Source organism: Cheilinus undulatus, linkage group 13 (genome assembly GCF_018320785.1).
Source record: "Cheilinus undulatus linkage group 13, ASM1832078v1, whole genome shotgun sequence".
NCBI lineage: Eukaryota > Metazoa > Chordata > Actinopteri > Labriformes > Labridae > Cheilinus > Cheilinus undulatus.
The window spans coordinates 37,783,356-37,803,910 of record NC_054877.1 but is presented as its reverse complement, the minus strand read 5'-3'; the positions used below and the strand labels follow the sequence as shown (position 1 = coordinate 37,803,910).

The following is a 20,555-nucleotide window of genomic DNA, read 5'->3' as shown; positions in this document are numbered from 1 at the left end:
CCATTATCATTCATGGATTGAGGACATTTTTTTTTTCCCCAGAGCAGAATCTCAATTCTCGAAATAAGGAAATAAGAGCCAAGTCTGCCCAACAAGATGCTGCATTCTTGCACACATTCATGTAAAATCTACTGTCTGCCTGCTGGAGGATACACGCGACATTCCGCCTGAGTCACCTCTGACCTGCAGAGGAAGAGGAGGGAGAGGGGTGTGCGTAAAGGTGATGTCAGGAGACCCTTCTTTCATCGTTGTGTTAATAGCTGGAAAGATGTTAGTGTACCCACTGTGGCTGTCATAAGCTTTATGTAAAATTCAGAGCAGGAATCAAGCTCGAGCAACACGAGCAGCTTATATGATCTTCAAAAGGAAATACTGATTAATGCTTCCCTCAGAGCTTAAATAAATGTGCTCATGTTGAGGATCACATTCTTACCTGTTCATTTGAATTCACTGAAGTTTGCGCATAGCTGAAACACGACCTGCCCTCTGAGTGTGTCCATCCTCCTCATGAGAGAGAGAGAGAGAGAGAGGGAGAGAGAGAGAGAGAGAGGGTTGATGCACTGATCGAGGTCTCCTCAGGTGTTTGGATCCAGTCATGGCCGGGAGCTCAGAGAAAATACCGATCGCCTCTGCGGGACCAGAGGACCTGCAGCAGTTCATGCCCCCGGTGAGTTTTCATACAGCCCTTTATAGCTCAATTAACCCGGGATATGGAGGTCTGTGCTGCAGGTTAGAGCAGTTACATCCATGTGTGCCAGTCAGGGGCCAAAGTGTGCGGTCGTTGACCCTTCATGTGCTGGAAAATGACCAACAGGCACGTCTAATGCACCTTATCTCAGCTGTCACGTCTAACTGGGGCTTCATGAGCTACTTTCAAGTTCTTTTGCCATGCATTATTGTCACAAGTTGTCGTTTGTTTGTCTTACCGTAGGCCTACTCCGCCGTGGCGGTGAAACCTGCCGCCACTGGCCGTCTCCTGAAGGCTGGCATCGCGGTGCTGATCGCCGGGGCTCTCCTGCTGCTCCTGGGGGCTGTGGGGGCTTTTTACTTCTGGAACAACAATGAAAAACATGTAAGATTCATAAGAAACAGCTTTCCTAATTTACTTTGCAAAATTCAGTTTTAATAAGGGAGTGTGTGCAAATTACCACAAAGCAGGAAACGTAAAAAAGGGGGATTGAAAAAATGAGTTTGTCTGCCTTTGAGTTTGATATGCTAAGATAAATTTTTAACACTTTTGTCTCATCAGCTATCCATGTTTTGTGTTTACACTCTTAAAGTACTGTAAATAGCTGTTTCGCTTATGTGTTTGTGCATTTTGAAGGCAAAAACATTTCTGTGTCTCCAGATTTGTCCTCTTTTAATCAGTGGGTATATAGGAGAGCTTTTGAGTTTGTTCTGGACTTATTTGGAAGGTTGATCTAGTGAAAACCAGGCATGCAGTTGAAAAGGAAACACTGATAACTCGTTTTCTGACAAAGTGACCCCAATAATTTTCACACGTCCCCTTATGACTTCCAACAAAATCAAATCAAATGCAGTTTGATCTGCTCATCACTCCTTTTACTCCACTGTACTTTAGAAAAATCAAACTTAAGAGGCATTTTCATCAAAGAAACAAGCTCTTTAACTAAAAAACACAGACTATAATGACACTTGACAGAGGAAATGCTAGAGGCAGGCTGCTTTGAACAGAAAACAAGCGAGTTAAAATCTTTTTCAAATTAAAAGAGACGATTCTAGAGGAAAGTTTCCAACACGGACTTGTTTTTACAGTGTGTGCAAACAGCAAAATGTAAATTAAACACTCCAGGTCCACGGTGCAGTTTCCTCGCTGAATGGAGGCGTTGTGTATCTGTGTGCCGTGTGTGTAAATGTGTGCGTGCGTTGAAGGATCCCTGAGAGGGTGGAGGGTGATGGTGGTTTAGGAAGGGGGGCTCTTGGGTCCGGCTGATGCTCCGGGGGCAAGAGGTGGTGGAGATGAGAGGGAACATGAAGCTTTCTGAGTGTTTTTCTTCCAGTATGAAGTTAGAAAAATGCTATTAAGACATGATGAAAGGGCTCTGTCGAGGCTGAGCTGCACAGATTGTTTTCTCCTGAACAAGTCTGAAAGAAAGTGTCGTCTGAAAAGTGAAAAAAAAAACCTTGAAAAGAGGAGAGGTGAATGAGTGAGGAAGAGTCAGAGGGGAGAACGGAGGAGGAGGAGGGTGAGGAGGAGTGTTGAAAGAGAGGGCGGGGGTGGGGTGACTCTCAGGACTCTCATACCTTACATGCCAGTCTGAAATCCTCTGTGTATCTGTGTTTGTGTGCAGGTCTACAATGTCCACTATAGCATGAGCATCAATGGAAAGGTGGAGGAGGGCTCCATGGACATCGACTCGGCCAACAACATGGAGAGATTCAGCACGGGGAGCGGCACAGACGAGGCAGTGGAGGTTCACGACTTTGAGATTGTGAGTGAAATAATTGTGATAATCAGGGTTAAGAAATAAAAGCACAAAATCAGACAAAGAAGCACGATGGTAGTCTTAAAGAGGCAGAGAGAAGAGATTTAGGGTCAATCCCTATACACCTACTGCCCCAAACACTTTGCCCTATCCCTATATTTTGTGCATTCATGCCCAGAGATAGGGTGTCCCTGCTCTTATTAGAATGGAGGCCCTTCAAAAGGAGATTTCTTGAAAGAACGAATGTCCAGAATCTTGCTGGATCTTCTGCAAGATTTGGAAGTTATGACAACAACCTAATGTTTCAATTAGTGATGTTCCTCATTTGCCATCAGATTAAATGTAAATTAGAAAAGTGTTAAGCAGACTAAAGTCAAATAAATACATTCTGCAAACCAACTTCACACTTCAACACTAAAATAACATCACATCATAAGCTGCGAAGTTGGTTTGCAGAATGTAGCTCATGTTAGAAGTGCTAGCACCACCATCCTCTGATCCTCTTTGCTGGTTAGCATCCACATTCCTGAGCTGATCGTCACACAATACTTTGGTTATATCTGAGTGCGGATGTGACACAGCCTCTGGAGAGCTTTATCCACATTTTCTAGATCAAAATGGTGCAGAACTGCACTATTCCTTCACCATGCAATGGGGCTGTCTCTGACACATGAGACGCATGTCTTGGCCACAACACAGCTTGAGTTTCAGATTGTTTGCATGTTAACAGGTCCGGCCTTTCAGACTGCCTGCACACAAACACAAACTGGTGTGGAACTGTGACACGGAATCGTCTGGTTGCTCGGATGCTTTAAGCATAAAATAGGCTGTAGAGCAGGGGTGTCAAACTCAAGGCCAGGGGGCCAAATCCGGCCCGTGGTGCAGTTAAACCCGGCCCACCAGATCATATCATATTTTTATTACAACGGGCCCACCCAGTATGAGGTCTGCAGATTTCCTCCAGTACAAAAATGTCAACTTAACCTTGATGATTAAAAATATCCCTGATGAGTCATAGAAATAATAAATAGTAAAGACTATAAATAATTTGATTAAAAGTCAGGAACGTGGAAATTATGACTCAAGGTTATGGTTTTAACTTTTTGTCTTATATTCTGACCTTCTAGAATCACAATTTTAAATTTTAAGTAAAAGTTTGATCTTTTTAACTCATTTTTTATTTTATCTCATATTTTGACCATTAAAACTCATGATTTTGACTTTATCTCCTATATTTTGCCCTTTCAATCTCATAATTTTGACTTTTCTCTTATATTTTGACCTTTCAGATCAACATTTTAAAATTTTGAGCAAAATTTTGCCTTGCAAAAGTTATGATTTTGACTTTTTTCTCACATTTTGACATTTTTAACTCCTAACTTTGACTTTTATATCTTATTTTGACCTTTAAAACTAATGATTAAGAATTGTGTCTTGTTGTTTTAACCTTGAAAACTTTTGATTCGGAATTTTATCTCATTTTTGACCTCTAAAACTCACAATTTTGAATTTTATCCCATATTTGACCTTTTAGGATTTAGGATTTTGACTTTTATCTTATGTTTTGACCATCAAAAATCATATCAGCTTTCTATCTCATATTTTTGCCTTTTAAACACATTATTTTGTCTTTAAATGTCATGTTTTTACCTTTTGAACCAATAAGTATGACTTTTTCATCTCAGATTTTGAGCCTTTAGACTTAACATGTTGACTTTTTAAATATCAAAGTCATTTATAATCAGTCAAGTCCCTTGTAGGGAGTTTAATGAGGTAAAAATGATGAAGGATGACAGCGCAGTGACAGCAGGGAGACGCAGCCAACATGCAGCCAACACGCAGCATACTCACGCCTCTTGTGAAAGCGGCCCTGGCAGAAGCCAGGAGCCGGAGCGGATACACGCAGCACATGCCCACTGCAAAACATGCAGCTACTCTGTAGCAGTTAGCGGTTGTTGATATCAGATTTAAGAGCCTTGTGGCAGTAAGGCAGGAGTCAATAAGAACAACTAAATTGGAGTGTGGGGTGGCTGTGACACAGTTTAGATGGAGTGTTTGACTGGGACTCTGGGCCTAAACTGGATAAAAATGTTAACTATTAGTTTAACTGACTCATAGTTCTGGTGCCACGGACAAAGGGATCCAGATTTAGCAAGCTTATTGCGCGCATCATTTCAATGCTTTGTGGTTCTTTTGTTTTCAAGCTGAAATGAAAAGTAGCTAGAATAGATATTTCGAGTATTGTCATTGCGTCTCTTTACATAAATGCTGTAAATGATGAATCTGAAACTCGAAGGATTGTCCTCTTTAGTCAGGGGAAGATGTCACCTTTATAACTCAGCCTTAATACTGAGGCCTTATGGGATACTTGTTTAGCTCAGTCAGAGGAGCAGGTGCCCTGCAGTCCTAGGCTGGACCTCAACCCTCACCCACCTGCTACACACCATCCCCCATCCCCCCACTCAAATATTTACTGTCTCTGTTTTCAGCTGCCTTGTCAATAAAGAGAACACTTGCACAAAAATAAGCATGGAAACTGTTATAACAACAGACTGGATCAAAAAGCTAAAGAAGTAATGATTGAAAGAAAACAACACTTTTTAGACAGACTGAGAAGAATTTGACCATTGAGCTCTCATTATTGATTTTTTCACACATGAATTACAGTGAAACCAGCTGCACATAGACAGGTGGGACATTATAATCAATAACAACACTAGCAATAGATTATTTAAATAACTGGATTAAAGATACTGTATGTGAAATTATATCACTCAGATTTTGGTTAAAATAAGTTCTGATAACAGCGTATCACAAACAATACAAACAGAATAAAGAAAAAGCTCCTTTAGATAAATGTGTCTGACCTTTGTCTCTCAGGTCCCTCTTTTTTCCTCTTAAATATTTCAAATCCAACAACCAATCAGGGTTAATTAAAAAAACGGGACAGGAGAGCTTCCTGAAACTAGTAGTGTTGGTAAAAGAAGACAGTGCTCTTTGATGAAGGGTGTGGACAAACCCAGAAAAAATATCAAAGAAAACAAGGCACTTGTCTTTACTCAAAAGTTAAAATTGCTCACTAAGAAAAGACATTTTCTTGAAGTAAAGCATGATAGAAATATTGGATTCAACGTCTTTCAGCATCTAGCCTTGTTCAGGAAGTTATTAAGGAGGTATGAAGTGGAATAACTCAAACATAGTGTGAGGAGTTCAACAGGTGCTGATAGTCAGTAATCAGAGTCAATCAGTCTGAATCTGTGTTCACCCCCCCCCCCCAAACCTGACACGCCAGATGGATGTGAAAACCTTTGATATACAGCGTTTTGGAAAGGGCAGTGCCTTTGAAGAAAAACTCTGAGGGTGATTGGATGAACTCTCTGTCTGTCACATCTTTACGGGCCAATCAGAGCAACAAAACACATGAAGTTGTAGCCGCTATCGAGATGCGTGTGGGCAGCTACAGAGGAATAAACTCCATAGAGAACTGCATAACGTGAACCATGGCGACTGTAGACATGTCAGTAAACAACTTTTGTCATTTTTGAAAAGAAAACACCTCACTGCTGTTCTTTGTTCTTTTTTAAACGAAGAAATGTCATCAAGTTCTGATAAAACTGGTGCTTTAGCAGCATCTACGCTAATCTCTTCCTCCATAACTGCACAAGCTCTTGCTGCTGCTTGTTTATGACACGACTCTGCTGCGCCTGAAAGTACTGCCCCTCGTCGCTGATTGGTCCTGTCACTTTCTAACTGGGCCCAAACGGTTCAGATGGGAGCTTTGCAAGATGGATTCACCAGTGAAAAACAAGGAAGCGGGTGTATCCATCTGCTTTGCAAGGTTAGCATCAGGCAGCAACACATCAAAGTTGAAAAAAGTTAAGGGGGTCTTAATATATCCTAAATGCACTGTATGTAGGCATATCATGTTGGGATTTTATAATTGAAAACAAGTACAGTTGATTAGTTTTGACAGCAAAATATCTTGTTTTTCCATGTGAATCTTGGGAGGTGCTTGGCTCGTCTTAGATGTGAGTAACCTTGCCCATGAAAGGATAAATAGGACAGCATAGCTTTGGTAGCCACAGCCATGCTTCAACTAAAGACAGTACATCAGCATCTCTTTGAATGGCACAGAGATCAATAAGCATGTTAAAGAAAAGGTTGGATGTATATGCAGCAGAGTAGTACACACTAGTCACATAACATTCATCCTTACCATAGAAATATTCAACACATTTCACGGCAAGTTTACTTCGACCGATGTTTGAGAATCTGAAGATGTTAGACCTTGTAAAGCTCAAAGTCTTCAGATTCCAAACATGCAACAACTTAAATCCTCATGTCTTCATTTTAGATGTGTTTTGTTCCGTCTTTGGCTCTTTCACTTGAATGGATCCATTAACCTAAATCAAAAAGTATGGTTTAAAAAGAATGGGGTTTGTAAAACACCCTTTACAAATAGTACCTTCAGGCAGTCTGTTTTATTATCAAGCAGAAAGTACCTAAAACACGACACCCACACAGCCTACATCACATCTCTCTGCTCCTTTAAGTCTATAAAGCAGGCATTCCTGGAGGACGAGATAAACTGTCATGAAATGATTTGGTCATTGTTCTATGAATCTTTATAACTTTATTTTGCCTTCGTGCTCAGGTGTATACTTTTTGTATATTTATGTGCTTGATTTGTGACAATGACTTGGGGCTCGTCTCCTTTGATTTATTTATGTACCTTTCTACATTTCTTTAAAAATGCGTCCTTAGTTTTTATGTCAGCAAACATGGCAGATGAATATTAGTTAAATCTCAATACTAATGCCAGTAGACATGCATCGCCTCTTCTTTAATCAGACAAAAAATAACATAAGCATGGATCATCACTGTCAGAGTGTGATGAATATTCCAGAAGAAGCCGATCAGATTTGGCAAAAGACCCCTGTGGTCGGATTCACCGGCTCATCACGTCAGCAGGCAGATTAAGAGCGAGTGGTCATGTGATCTCCCTGTGGGCCAATCAGTGTCAGGATGTGTTGCCCCTCCAATTTTCATTAAATTCGGACTGGTGGGTTTTGACCTTTAATTAAAGAAGCCTAATTAGGCCAGTCAGACCAGTGAGGCAGCAATTTTGGCCTTTTGACTTCTGAAATAATGACCTTAAATCACACTACACTGAGAGTGATGTAAAACACAATGTGATAATGCAGTAAAGTAGAAAGAAGGACCAGTGATGAAGAGTTTTAACTTACTGCTCTCTGTTTGTGCTCTAATCTCCAGGGAATCACAGGGATCCGCTTCGCAGGAGGAGAGAAGTGCTACATAAAGACGCAGGTGAAGGCCCGTCTGCCCGACGTGGAGGCTCTCAACAAGGACTCCATGACATTCGAGCTGGTGGGTTCATCCTGTTGGTCTTACATGTCCTGAGGAAGCAGCTTCACCTAAGGCTGGAATTTGGTTTTCAGGGAGTTCATCAATAGGCTCTTTATACTGCAGGAACATGAGAAGTACTGACATTTTACTAAAAACTGTTACCTCTAACCACAAAACTGGAGGGAATAGTTTGCTTTAAAAGCCTTTCTTTTTACTTAAATTAAGATAGTACATAGAAGTGGTTTTCAAACTTTTTTGCCCAAGGCACACCTAAGGTTAAGCCAAAAATCTCAAGGCACACCAAATTTATAAAGAAACAAAATAGACTTTAAATAAAGTTACAGTCACAGAAGCCCATAAAGGGGATGAAGGGAGAGCTTTCGGAGGCCCAGCCAACTGGGGGATCATGGAGGTCAGCAAAACCATGGTCCCTTGTTAGGTTCAGCTGAGATAACCAATATATTAAATCCAAATAGTAAACACTCTCATCAAAGCAACAAAAATATGTTTCATTACTTTGTGCTTTGGGACGATATAGCTTTCTTAAAAGGACTTTTTTGAGGGCTTTCTCAGTGACAATTTAGCTGATCTGACAGGTACACACTGTGCTAATATTCCTTTCTATAGAGGTCTGATTCAAAAGATGGATTCAAAGATCTCAGGGGGGTTGTCTGCTCTGAGGCTGTCAGAACTAGACTGGCATGTATCACCTGTGATCATCGTGGCCCGTAGGCCACATCAGGCCCCCCTCATCTTCTCATCCAGCATCTGGAACATTATCAAATACAGAACATGCAGAGGAAAAAATATGCTGTGGTATTTTGGTAATTTTTTAATAAACTCCCTACAGGTGTTTAAACAACTCCAAAAACAATTAAGATTAGGAGCGTTTGATCAGGAATGACTTTATATTTCATCCTTTTTTTTTTTTTTAGAAATCCACTCTGTCAGCCTTTACTAGCAAGTATGCTGCATGTTACACATACTTATCTGCCCATTCTCGATTAAAAAAACTGCTGTTTTCTGTGCCAACCTTTCGATCACTACACAGCATATTAGCATCAAACCCAGTGATTGACAACATAACAGCTGCAGAAATATTTAGCTAAAATATCTCAGTCACCCCCTTGTGGCTGGCTGCGATAGAAGGACTGATCTCAATGATAAGAGTCTGAAACTTACATAACCTGGCATGCCAGATGGATTTGTTTCACACATCCATCTGGTAAACCTTCCATAGACGGCATTTGGGAAAGGGCAGAGCCTTTAAAAAAAAAAAACTTTGAGGGTGATGGGATGAACGTTCTGTCTGTCACATCTTTACGGGCCAATCAGAGCAACAAAACATGTGACATAGATGCTACCAAGGTGCGCAATTACTGAAGGAGTAAACTCCATAGAGAACTACATAACGCAACCATGGCGACTGTAGGCTGCAGCCATTCAAGGCATACATTGAGGCTTGTAACACTTCCTTTATTAAATGTAGATTAGCAGGAGGAGCTGTATTGGTCAGGTATGTGTGCACATAAAGGAACTAGATTGCAGTTAATTTTGTTCTCCATGTACAAAACAGCAGTGGTGAAGGGTGAAAAAACTGCAGAAATAAGCATGACAGCAAATTATATATGTGACTAACAGAGTCAAATACGACATTTAAATTGATTTTATAGTGATTTTACATGAGAGCAGTGTGCTTGGATTCATGAAAATGATGTTTACTTCTTAAAGTTGATCCTACTCATTCAGCTCTGGTATTTAACTCACTGTTTTTTGTGTACTTTATGAACTAGGATGTCCAGCACATTGAACCATCCTAGTTTTTGAATTTACATTCAGCTGTGCACATCATGATCCTTTATTTCTCACTAATCTTTCCATTATGTCCCTATACTGGCTGTGTGATATTGTTATTGCTGCCATATAATGAGCAATTGTGTGTTAAACTGCTTCATTTCTCTGAATATAGCTCCCTGTGAACGGCTTCCTCTCTCCAAAACACTGATAAGGGCTCGGATATCTTTGTTTATATAATCAGAGTTCTCAGTTGAATATATTTATGGCTTTTCCTGGTCAGCACCTTTGCAGTAGTTTAATGTTAGTTTAACAACAACGGCCATGAAAGTACCTGAAACTTGTGTCGTGTATATCCTTCTCCATGAACTCGTATCCTCAGCCGCTCTGTGTTCTGTGGAAATAAAAGCAGAGGCCGTGACAATGGCTGCACATTATGTTTGGCTACGTTCCTGTTTGGAGAAGAGCTCTGAGTGTGGCTCCAGGGAGAGGCGATGTCTGTCTCCTCGTTCTCCATTCTGCTCTTAACAACTATTGGATGGACTGCCATAAAACGATGATGAAACTTTATGGCCAAACCAAGTGTGAAATTTGACTTGCATAAAGGCAGCCCTAATGGAAACCTCACTAAAGAAGACAAAAAGCAAATTAAAGAAAAAAATGCAGTAAACTGAAATATCAGTCACATAAAGATGAATAAAGTCTGAATTTGAATTTCCAGTTTGTGAAAAAATAGAAAAAAAAAAAAACAGTCAGTGTGTATTAATGTGGACGTCAAACCTTCAACTCTTCCCTTTAGGCAAAAGTGAAGCCAAAGTACTCCTGCAGTTGGGGCTGATGTATTGTGATTGTGACATCAGATGAAGCTAGGACAGATGCAGAAGCAGTCAGCTGGAGGAGCTGCAGTACTGATGCACCACCACTTTGACAGTGAAAAAGCAGTGATTGCTTGGCACAGTCCATATCAGAACAAAATCTTGTGTTGGTCAGAAGCAGGCACTCAGTTATAGAAAGTTCAACATTTCTCACCTTTTACTCCTCCACTCCAGTAATTTGGTAAAGGATGCTGCAAGGAGCCACATTTGTCAAGGCAGTGGGAGCATAGCAAACAGTTTTTTAAAACTGGATTATTGTAGTCCACATATCATTTAAAACAAGCGTCAACCTCCGGTCCTGAAAAATGAAGCCAATGCGGAAGTGCAAAAATTGCAATACCGCGCGCGTCCACTTGAGGCTGGCTGCAGGAACACCAGAAGTCCTGTCTGCACACCTGTTAAACAGCCGGGTTTTACACTAGAAATAAACTGGTTTACAGCCTGGTTCAAAAAACCAAACATGACTCATTAGCTTATTGTGACTCATTAGCTTATTGTGCTCTCACTGTATGGGGGTTGAATTTTTTTGTACCACGATCGTTTGGATTATCTTTAGGATGAACGCTGATTGGCGCGCCTCATTTAATTGACAGGTAGCTCAACAGGCAGAGGCTCCTTTTCTGTCAACCAGAATGCAACTAGCAGGCTGACAGGAAGTCGCGCTTAGTGGGCGGGCCGCTGCGGGACAAAGTCCTTAAACTGTCTCTGAATACCAGATGTTTGCATTTCCCATTTTTATTTTGGAGGCACTAGATCACAAACATGTGACTGCAATCTATCTTCCCAGTGTTTGTTTAATCTGTGAGATGATCATGAAATTGTTTTTGCAAGGCAACAGGATGACTACAAGTGATGCATCCTTCGATAGCTCAGCTGGTAGAGCGGAGGACTGTAGAGAATGTACCCACTGAAAGTGTTAATCACAGGAATCCTTAGGTCGCTGGTTCAAATCCGGTTTGAAGGAGGAGCTTTTAACTGTCGCATGTTGTATAATATGACCTTGACATGTCTCAACAGCATTCAGTTGCAAAAATGCACATTTGTGAAGGAAAAAAGGCTCAGTTCTTGTCACAAATTTCAACAGAGCCTTCACTTCCCATGCTTCTTTTGGAGGCACTAGGTATCAAACTTGTCTCCAATCTCTAATGGCAGAGACATCCTTCGATAGCTCAGCTGGTAGAGTGGAGGACTGTAGGAAATGTACTCATGAAATCAGTGAAAACAGAAATCCTTAGGTCGCTGGTTCAAGTCCGGCTCGAAGGAAGAGTTTTAACTATCGTATGCTGTATAATACGACCTTGACATGTCTCAACAGCATGCAGTTGCAAAAATGCACATTCATGCGAGGAAAAAAGGTCCAGTTCTTGTCACAGATTTCAGCAGATGTTTCACTTCCAAGCTTCTTTTGGAGGCACTAGGTATTAAGCTTGTGTCTGCAATCTCCCTTTCCAGTGTTTGCTGAATGTAAATGAATCTATGGGCCAATCAAGAATTTATGGTTATGGAGCAACAACACTGATGGCAGAGACATCCTTCGATAGCTCAGCTGGTAGAGCGGAGGACTGTAGGAAATGTACTCATGAAATCAGTGACAACAGAAATCCTTAGGTCGCTGGTTCAAGTCCGGCTCAAAGGAAGAGTTTTAACTATCGTATGCTGTATAATACAACCTTGACATGTCTCAACAGCATGCAGTTGCAAAAATGCACATTCATGCGAGGAAAAAAGGTCCAGTTCTTGTCACAGATTTCAGCAGATGTTTCACTTCCAAGCTTCTTTTGGAGGCACTAGGTATTAAGCTTGTGTCTGCAATCTCCCTTTCCAGTGTTTGTTGAATGTAAATGAATCTATGGGCCAATCAAGAATTTATGGTTATGGAGCAACAACACTGATGGCAGAGACATCCTTCGATAGCTCAGCTGGTAGAGCGGAGGACTGTAGAGAATGTACTCATGAAATCGGTGACGACAGATATCCTTAGGTCACTGGTTCAAATCCGGCTCGAAGGAAGAGTTTTAACTGTGGAAAATTGTGCAATACAAGCTTAAAATGGCTCATCAGCAAACAGTAAGAATACACAAGACAAAGGTTCAGTTCTTGTCCCTGATTCAGCAGGTTGTCCAGCTCCAGTGCTTCTGTTGGAGACGATGGATATTAAACTAGTTGCTGCATTTTTACAATCTAGTTTTCTTTGTGTATAAATGAAGCCACAGACTTTTCATGAAATCGTTTTGGACATCCATTTTGTAACCAAGAGATGCATCCTTCGATAGCTCAGCTGGTAGAGCGGAGGACTGTAGAGAATGTACCCACTGAAAGAGTTAATCACAGGAATCCTTAGGTCGCTGGTTCAAATCCGGCTCGAAGGAGGAGCTTTTAACTATCGTATGCTGTATAATACGACCTTGACATGTCTCAACAGCATGCAGTTGCAAAAATGCACATGTGTGAACGAAAAAAGGCTCAGTTCTTGTCACAAATTTCAACAGAGCCTTCACTTCCCATGCTTCTTTTGGAGGCACTAGGTATCAAACGTGTCTCCAATCTCTAATGGCAGAGACATCCTTCGATAGCTCAGCTGGTAGAGTGGAGGACTGTAGGAAATGTACTCATGAAATCAGTGAAAACAGAAATCCTTAGGTCGCTGGTTCAAGTCCGGCTCGAAGGAAGAGTTTTAACTATCGTATGCTGTATAATACAACCTTGACATGTCTCAACAGCATGCAGTTGCAAAAATGCACATTCATGCGAGGAAAAAAGGTCCAGTTCTTGTCACAGATTTCAGCAGATGTTTCACTTCCAAGCTTCTTTTGGAGGCACTAGGTATTAAGCTTGTGTCTGCAATCTCCCTTTCCAGTGTTTGTTGAATGTAAATGAATCTATGGGCCAATCAAGAATTTATGGTTATGGAGCAACAACACTGATGGCAGAGACATCCTTCGATAGCTCAGCTGGTAGAGCGGAGGACTGTAGGAAATGTACTCATGAAATCGGTGACGACAGATATCCTTAGGTCGCTGGTTCAAATCCGGCTCGAAGGAAGAGTTTTAACTGTGGAAAATTGTGCAATACAAGCTTGAAATGGCTCATCAGCAAACAGTAAGAATACACAAGACAAAGGCTCAGTTCTTGTCCCTGATTCAGCAGGTTGTCCAGCTCCAGTGCTTCTGTTGGAGACGATGGATATTAAACTAGTTGCTGCATTTTTACAATCTAGTTTTCTTTGTGTATAAATGAAGCCACAGACTTTTCATGAAATCGTTTTGGACATCCATTTTGTAACCAAGAGATGCATCCTTCGATAGCTCAGCTGGTAGAGCGGAGGACTGTAGAGAATGTACCCACTGAAAGAGTTAATCACAGGAATCCTTAGGTCGCTGGTTCAAATCCGGCTCGAAGGAGGAGCTTTTAACTATCGTATGCTGTATAATACGACCTTGACATGTCTCAACAGCATGCAGTTGCAAAAATGCACATTCATGCGAGGAAAAAAAGGTCCAGTTCTTGTCACAGATTTCAGCAGATGTTTCACTTCCAAGCTTCTTTTGGAGGCACTAGGTATTAAGCTTGTGTCTGCAATCTCCCTTTCCAGTGTTTGTTGAATGTAAATGAATCTATGGGCCAATCAAGAATTTATGGTTATGGAGCAACAACACTGATGGCAGAGACATCCTTCGATAGCTCAGCTGGTAGAGCGGAGGACTGTAGGAAATGTACTCATGAAATCGGTGACGACAGATATCCTTAGGTCGCTGGTTCAAATCCGGCTCGAAGGAAGAGTTTTAACTGTGGAAAATTGTGCAATACAAGCTTGAAATGGCTCATCAGCAAACAGTAAGAATACACATTAGTGCAAGACAAAGGTTCAGTTCTTGTCCCTGATTCAGCAGGTTGTCCAGCTCCAGTGCTGCTGTTGGAGACGGTGGATATTAAACTAGTTGCTGCATTTTTACAATCTAGTTTTCTTTGTGTATAAATGAAGCCACAGACTTTTCATGAAATCATTTTGCACATCCATTTTGTAACTATTTAAATTTGACTAGTGATTAAAAGCTTTCAACTCAAGTTAAACAACTGACTAAAATGATCAAGGCCACAGTTCCTACCTCAGATCTGGCCATGCGGCAGCCACCAGCCAGACAAAGGGAAAAGAGGCAGCTATCCTGCCACAGGTGGCTTAAATAGGCTCTGCCAATTTAGAGGGGGAGGAGTTGACCTACTTTTAAAAGAGGCTGCAGAGATCACAGCCTCTGCACCCAGATTCTCTCTGCTACACATATAACATCATTTCGACTCGTCACTCTGACTGGCCCGTCATGGATGTGACAGAGGGTTCCTCCAATCACCTTCCAAGAACTTTTTGAAAAGTCCTGCCCTTCCCAAATGCTTTCTATGGGAAGTTTCCCAGATTAATGTGAAATATATCTACGTAATGGATAATTGAAAGAGTTGATCTGGTTTGTCGGATTGTTCCCCAACAGTGGTGTAAGATGTAGGAGAGCTCAACGGACTTGAAAACAGTGTATTTTACATGATAATTAATTCTAAGAATGGCTGAAAGCAGAATATATTACAGTATGTAGAAGCATTTAAATTTTTTTGTTGCTTTTCGAAAGCATCTTGCAACCTTCCCTTGGATTTTTGTGACCCCCTTGGGGTTCCTGACCCCCATCTTGGGAACCACTGATCTAGAGTGTGGCTGGAGTGGACCATTTGCGTCCTAAAAACCTGCAACGAATCTGTGAATTTGTGCCAAATTGACTAATTGCATATTATTACATTTAAAGCTACAGGTGCACTGTTGATCTTGCAGTATGTTTAATTAATGACTTGCTTATATATATAATTAAAGAAATGATTACCCATCAACCACCCCTTTAATAAGCTTTTCTGGACTTTCTAATAAACTGTCAGATCTGAAGATATAAATGTTGGAAGGTCATGAATAAAGGGCAGTGACATTTTTACTTTCTAATAACAGGCTGGCTGAAAAGATGAGGAATGCCCGAGATAAAGTTGTGGACATTTCAAAGCTGACAACCTAAAAATTATCCATAAAAATGGTATAAGGCAGACTTAGACTGCAAAAATAATTTGTAATTAGCACATTTTAAAGCTTGTAGTTATACCTGACATGCCTTTTTTGTGTATAAGTAATAGAGGAATAAGACTGCACTGTTTTATTCCTAACATTTGGAGTTACACTGGAAGGTTTCACTTTCCATATAAAGCTGTTTTCATGAATCACTGCAGCCAATAATCTGCGAGTAACACCTAAGTGATTTTTATGTGTGGGTTCCCATCATTTAACAGCCTGGTGGACTGAATACACCATATGTGTGTGTAAATGTTGGTGTGCTGCTATCACAACACACCAACAGTGCGGTCTAAGATTGTTCATTTGAGGCTGTGCGATAATTAAAATCATTTAGCTCTGCATAAGCCTCACATCCACATAAATCCACATCACCAGAATCGACCTCACAAACACTCACATTGTGGCACACTATTAATTATCACGGAGGGCTGCTCTTATTGCCTCTCTCCGCCTCATAAAGGATCATTTATTTCACGTTTGCTCTTTTCTGTGTGTTTGTGTTATTGCCTCTCTTTGCCTCATAAATGATCGTTTGGTTCATGATCGTGTGCTTATATGTGTATGTGGAGACGGGGAGATGTTGTTATAATGGTTGCTGCAGGCTGGTCATTTGCTATAATTTAGAGTGATGGCAAATATGGGTTAGATAAGCACGCACGCACACATACACATCCAGAGAGAGAGAGAGAGAGAGTGGGTCAGATAAACTCTTATCGGCAGAGCGGTGGAGAAGGACCCCCACTTTTATTTGTCCCTGCAGCAAATCATTTGAGCTGGAGAGAGAGAAAAAATGGGAAAGGTTGGAGGATAACATTCCCCCAAACATGTGTGTGGCGAGTGCAGAGCAGCCCGCAGGAACAAACGCCTCTGGGCAAAATCCTCCCTGCAGAATTCCCCTTTTTACCTGCAGGCTGTGGATTCAGAGTCTGTATGTTTACACTGTCTCTCCTCTGAAAACCTCATTAGTTTCTCTGCAGAAACCTGCAAATTTAGGCCATCCAATCTCTCTTCCCCTTCAGATCCTGATGAGTCCTGACATTGTGTATACAGCTAACTGTTAGTGCAGGGAGAATCTGTATACTGAAGCCTCCAGGGCCTCTTTTTACTACTTGATTTTATGTTCTTATAAGGAGCATTAACAGCGCAGCATTAATGCAGATTAGACTCGGACAAGATGCAAACACTGTGGGCTATTTAAAGAGGGAGAGGCTGGTAACAAGATTCATAAACAAGTGTGATGATACGCCGCCAGCAGCCGGGGACATCTTCAGATGTTTTGTTGTGATGTTTGTTTTTCTCACTTTCTTACCCCCTGAAGGAGGATGAGGTGATGCCGGCCAAATTTGAGGATGATCTGATCTGGGTGGCGGCTGACGCTCCCCTCTCGGACTCGGCTTTCCTCAGCAACAAGATAAAGGACCTGTGTGGAGATCTGCCAATCTTCTGGCTCCGTCCCACCTACTCAACCAGTAAGACATCAGACAGCTTGTAAAAAAAAAGCAGATTTTTTTTTAAGGCTATGTTTTTGTTTTTTTTTGTTTTTTAAAGAAAACAAAGAGGATGCAGGTCAAACGGTCTCAGTAATTTCCATTTAACATCGCAGCTGTTTAAGCCACTGAGGGAAAAACAGTCTCAAAAAAGAAAAGCAGAAGTCCTTTTGAAGTTTCAGAGCTACCGAGAGTACAATTTTTAGCATGCTGAGAGGTCAAAAGTTCTCAAAACACAATTTTTATTCTACTTCATCTGAGGACTTCAAAAATGCTGCCAGAAAAAAATGGCGCTGCAATCAGGAGCTGAGCCACATTAGTGCCACTGCGCTCCTAAATTTGGTCTGCTGTCAGATACTGAGAATTTGATGTGTGCAGGCGGCCAGAGGAAGAAGAGGGCTGCCGCCCGCCAGCGCCGCCAGGCAGCCGAGGCCGGAGTGGAGGAAGAGGATGTGGAGGCAGAGTTCAACCCGGAGAACCCCTATCAGGTGAGTCACACAAACAAACGCACACGTTCCTCTTCTTCTGGTTTGTTTACAGCATACGAGGCTGTCCGTTCACATCTGAAGGCTACCTGAGAGGGATTTTTCCAAAGAGAGTTTCTCACAGCTGTGCGAGCGGCAGCAGATGTCGGGGTCACGGCGGAGGGGCCCGGATTGTCACTGCAGATCTGAGTGTATGCGTGGCCGTGTTTCCCCTGCATGTGAGGCTGTCCAAAGCTTTCCTTTCAGCATTGATGCCGTATGAATAATTCCACAACATCCCCCCTCCTCTGCTTGGGCCCTTTGCCCTGCTGAGCACACACAGACTCCTATACATACACTCCCCCGTGCCCTCCATCGACACCCCTTATGTTGGGCCCCTTTTTTTCCCATTCCCCTTTCTCTTCCTTCTCTTGCATCCCCCACATTTCTGTCTACACCATCCTGACAACCACTGTTGGGGGTAAACAGCACACAGCACGCTGAAGAAGAAAATATTTGACAACAAAAACCCACATCTGACAACCTCCCCTCCTCCCCCATCCCGCCTGTCGGAAATCCACTTTTAATTGGTTTAAAAGGAGTGCTCCTCTCTGCTGAACATGTACAGTATCGCTGAGCAGAATGTCGTCTAACACTGAGCACACTTTTCTGTCTTCTCTCAGAGAGGCCTGGAGGGCGAGCAGGGCACCATGAACATCGACCCCATGCTTGACCACCAGGGCGTGTGCTGCCACGAGTGCAGACGGGGCTACACCCACTGCCAGAGGATCTGCGAGCCGCTAGGAGGGTACCACCCTTGGCCGTACCACTACCAGGGCTGCAGGGTGGCCTGCAGAATCATCATGCCTTGCAACTGGTGGGTGGCGCGCATTATGGGGCTGGTGTAGACGCCTGAAGACAAGGAGGAGGGAAACAAGGGATGGATGGGGTTCAAAGGGATTGGGGAAAAATGAGGGTAGATGGTGGCTTTTTAGCATCATCAGCTTTAGTTACCTGTTGAAGTGAACAGATTAGTAAAACAAGAGTCCACGTATTATAAATGCACAGTAAAGAATCTAAGAAAGATCAAGAATCAAAAAAGAGAAATAGATCATATGTTTCAATGGCCTTCATGATGTTTGGACACCATTTTTCTTCGTATTGCCCAATACCCAGTTTCAATCCAATACTTGTATGTTTAACAGCTACTGGTAGAATAAAACTCACTGATGAAATTTCACCAGCTTTGACTCGATTAACATTCTCCACTGGCACCTCACTCTAGTTTTATATCATCACACCATAATAAACCTTAAACCATTCAATTCTGGGGGTTAATTAGGCCTGGTATCAGATGATTGGTAGGATTAGATGCTATTACCAGTACTGGTATCTGTATCTGATCAAAAGCAGGAGAGGTTGTATTTATAGAGGTAATCTTTCTTTTGCTTTTTTATGTAAATACATTTTTAGGCTGCAAAGTATTCCAACAACAAATCAACTGATTTCATCTTCTTTAAAGTGTAGTGAGAATATTGTGGAATATACTTCTTCTTTCCTTCTCTTCATTTTGTCTTCCTGCTCTCATTAAAAACAATGAACTGTAAGCATTTCTCTCAAACTTTTCTCTAAAGGTATTTTCACCGTTTTAGCATTGAAGAATCTTTTTCAAAGTGCAATATCACTGAATTAAACTTTTTTAAGTAACAAGTGCCAAGTCTTTTTCTTTCTTATTGACTGAATGAAAAGGTAGTCTGAATTTTTAATATGCTTTGAAACCCTATTTAAAACATGTCTTCGATTTTCATGCATTAAAAAAATCGCTGAAGCTTAAAAAATACTTCAGGTGCTCAGTTATATTTTTAATGAAGGCTGACAGGAAAGAAAGAGAAGCAGCACAATGATAATGTAACTGTTGTTTCTACACTGAGTACATTTTTAGTTATTACTTGAGTCCATCAAAATAATTTTTGACATTTATTAAAGGGGGCCCTGCTTGTTAAGACATGATCACCGTATTGGCTCGACATTTATACCTCTCATATGTCTATGTAGACTGGGGTGACTGTGGCTCAGTAGGTAGAGTTAATCGTCTCACAGTTAGAAGGTTGTGGCGTTGATTTGCTCATCATCAAAACATCTTTCAATAGTCATTCCTACATTAAATTAGAGCTTAAGGTGTTGGCTTGGAATGTGTATCACTCTCATTTTCCAACTTATTGAATTAAAGAGGTAATGAACTATTGGCAGTTTGACACATTGTGACAACCAACCCCGTCATGGGGATGGTTGTCACACACTATGAGGTTGTTTGTCACAATATTTTAACAGGAAAAATCTTAAAAAGAAAGCAAAACTGAATTTGAAACTTTAATTGCATTGACAAGTTGACAAAAAACTTACTTTATGGATCTTCACACAAAATAAGCAAGGAACATCTTAAGGCCAGTCTATAGGCCTATATACTCAACTAGGCTACACACAGTTATTATCTGAGTTACAATGATGGCTAATTCAGGGTCTGTACACTCCAACTAAGCAGAGCTTGTGTGCCCACTGGTTTCACATCCAACACTCCTCCCATACCTCCCCTGAACTGCCGTGACAACCAACCCCAAAGAGAATGTGACGCCAACCCCAACTGCATCAAGGCGAAAAACAAGTCAGCTATCCAACAACAGTGTAAACTACAGCTTTACCTTCAAACTTTTTAAGAGTAACAATTGTTTTATTATAAACCAATCATCTAAAAGCAGAGAAGAAAACTATTGTGGAGGTGAACATTTACAATACAACATGAAACACACAAAAAAGTCCTCTCACCCCAAATTCAGCTGTCCTACACCAGAGAAGACTATGTAGGTGAGCTTTGATCCCAATTCTGGAAATTTTCATACCTTCTGATGGCGAGATATGATGAGTGTGACAACCAGCCAGTGTGAAAACCAACCCCGTTCTCCCCTTTTGGGCAATACACTTAACCCCAATTTGCTCCCACTGCTTGGTTGCTGGTGTGTATATGG

At 41.5% G+C, this 20,555-nt stretch overlaps 1 protein-coding gene and 9 non-coding genes across 10 annotated transcripts; all 10 read left to right on the top strand.

The window, feature by feature from the left end:
- The first annotated feature begins 535 nt into the window (after positions 1–535).
- LOC121520196 (leukocyte cell-derived chemotaxin 1-like) lies at positions 536–19,236 on the top strand. Its single transcript, XM_041803568.1, has 7 exons — positions 536–667; positions 932–1,072; positions 2,313–2,453; positions 7,722–7,835; positions 16,900–17,050; positions 17,447–17,556; positions 18,216–19,236. Exons 1-7 carry the CDS (start codon positions 596–598, stop codon positions 18,438–18,440), a joined length of 954 nt encoding a protein of 317 aa, XP_041659502.1. The 5' UTR covers positions 536–595; the 3' UTR covers positions 18,441–19,236.
- On the top strand, positions 11,342–11,447 carry trnay-gua. The gene is made up of 2 exons: positions 11,342–11,378; positions 11,412–11,447. It is a non-coding gene; the product is annotated as a tRNA-Tyr (tRNA).
- On the top strand, positions 11,642–11,746 carry trnay-gua. Its single transcript has 2 exons — positions 11,642–11,678; positions 11,711–11,746. It is a non-coding gene; the product is annotated as a tRNA-Tyr (tRNA).
- On the top strand, positions 12,015–12,119 carry trnay-gua. Its single transcript has 2 exons — positions 12,015–12,051; positions 12,084–12,119. It is a non-coding gene; the product is annotated as a tRNA-Tyr (tRNA).
- trnay-gua lies at positions 12,388–12,492 on the top strand. Its single transcript has 2 exons — positions 12,388–12,424; positions 12,457–12,492. It is a non-coding gene; the product is annotated as a tRNA-Tyr (tRNA).
- trnay-gua lies at positions 12,747–12,852 on the top strand. Its single transcript has 2 exons — positions 12,747–12,783; positions 12,817–12,852. It is a non-coding gene; the product is annotated as a tRNA-Tyr (tRNA).
- On the top strand, positions 13,047–13,151 carry trnay-gua. The gene is made up of 2 exons: positions 13,047–13,083; positions 13,116–13,151. It is a non-coding gene; the product is annotated as a tRNA-Tyr (tRNA).
- Positions 13,420–13,524, top strand: trnay-gua. Its single transcript has 2 exons — positions 13,420–13,456; positions 13,489–13,524. It is a non-coding gene; the product is annotated as a tRNA-Tyr (tRNA).
- trnay-gua lies at positions 13,779–13,884 on the top strand. Its single transcript has 2 exons — positions 13,779–13,815; positions 13,849–13,884. It is a non-coding gene; the product is annotated as a tRNA-Tyr (tRNA).
- On the top strand, positions 14,155–14,259 carry trnay-gua. The gene is made up of 2 exons: positions 14,155–14,191; positions 14,224–14,259. It is a non-coding gene; the product is annotated as a tRNA-Tyr (tRNA).
- Positions 19,237–20,555: the final 1,319 nt, after the last annotated feature.

Excerpts from the sequence above, each read along its gene's own strand:
- LOC121520196 (XM_041803568.1), top strand. The coding sequence starts at position 596 with ATGGCCGGGAGCTCAGAGAAAATACCGATCGCCTCTGCGGGACCAGAG. Across the intron at positions 668-931 it reads TGCAGCAGTTCATGCCCCCG|GCCTACTCCGCCGTGGCGGT; the intron begins GTGAGTTTTCAT and ends GTCTTACCGTAG. Across the intron at positions 2,454-7,721 it reads AGGTTCACGACTTTGAGATT|GGAATCACAGGGATCCGCTT; the intron begins GTGAGTGAAATA and ends TCTAATCTCCAG.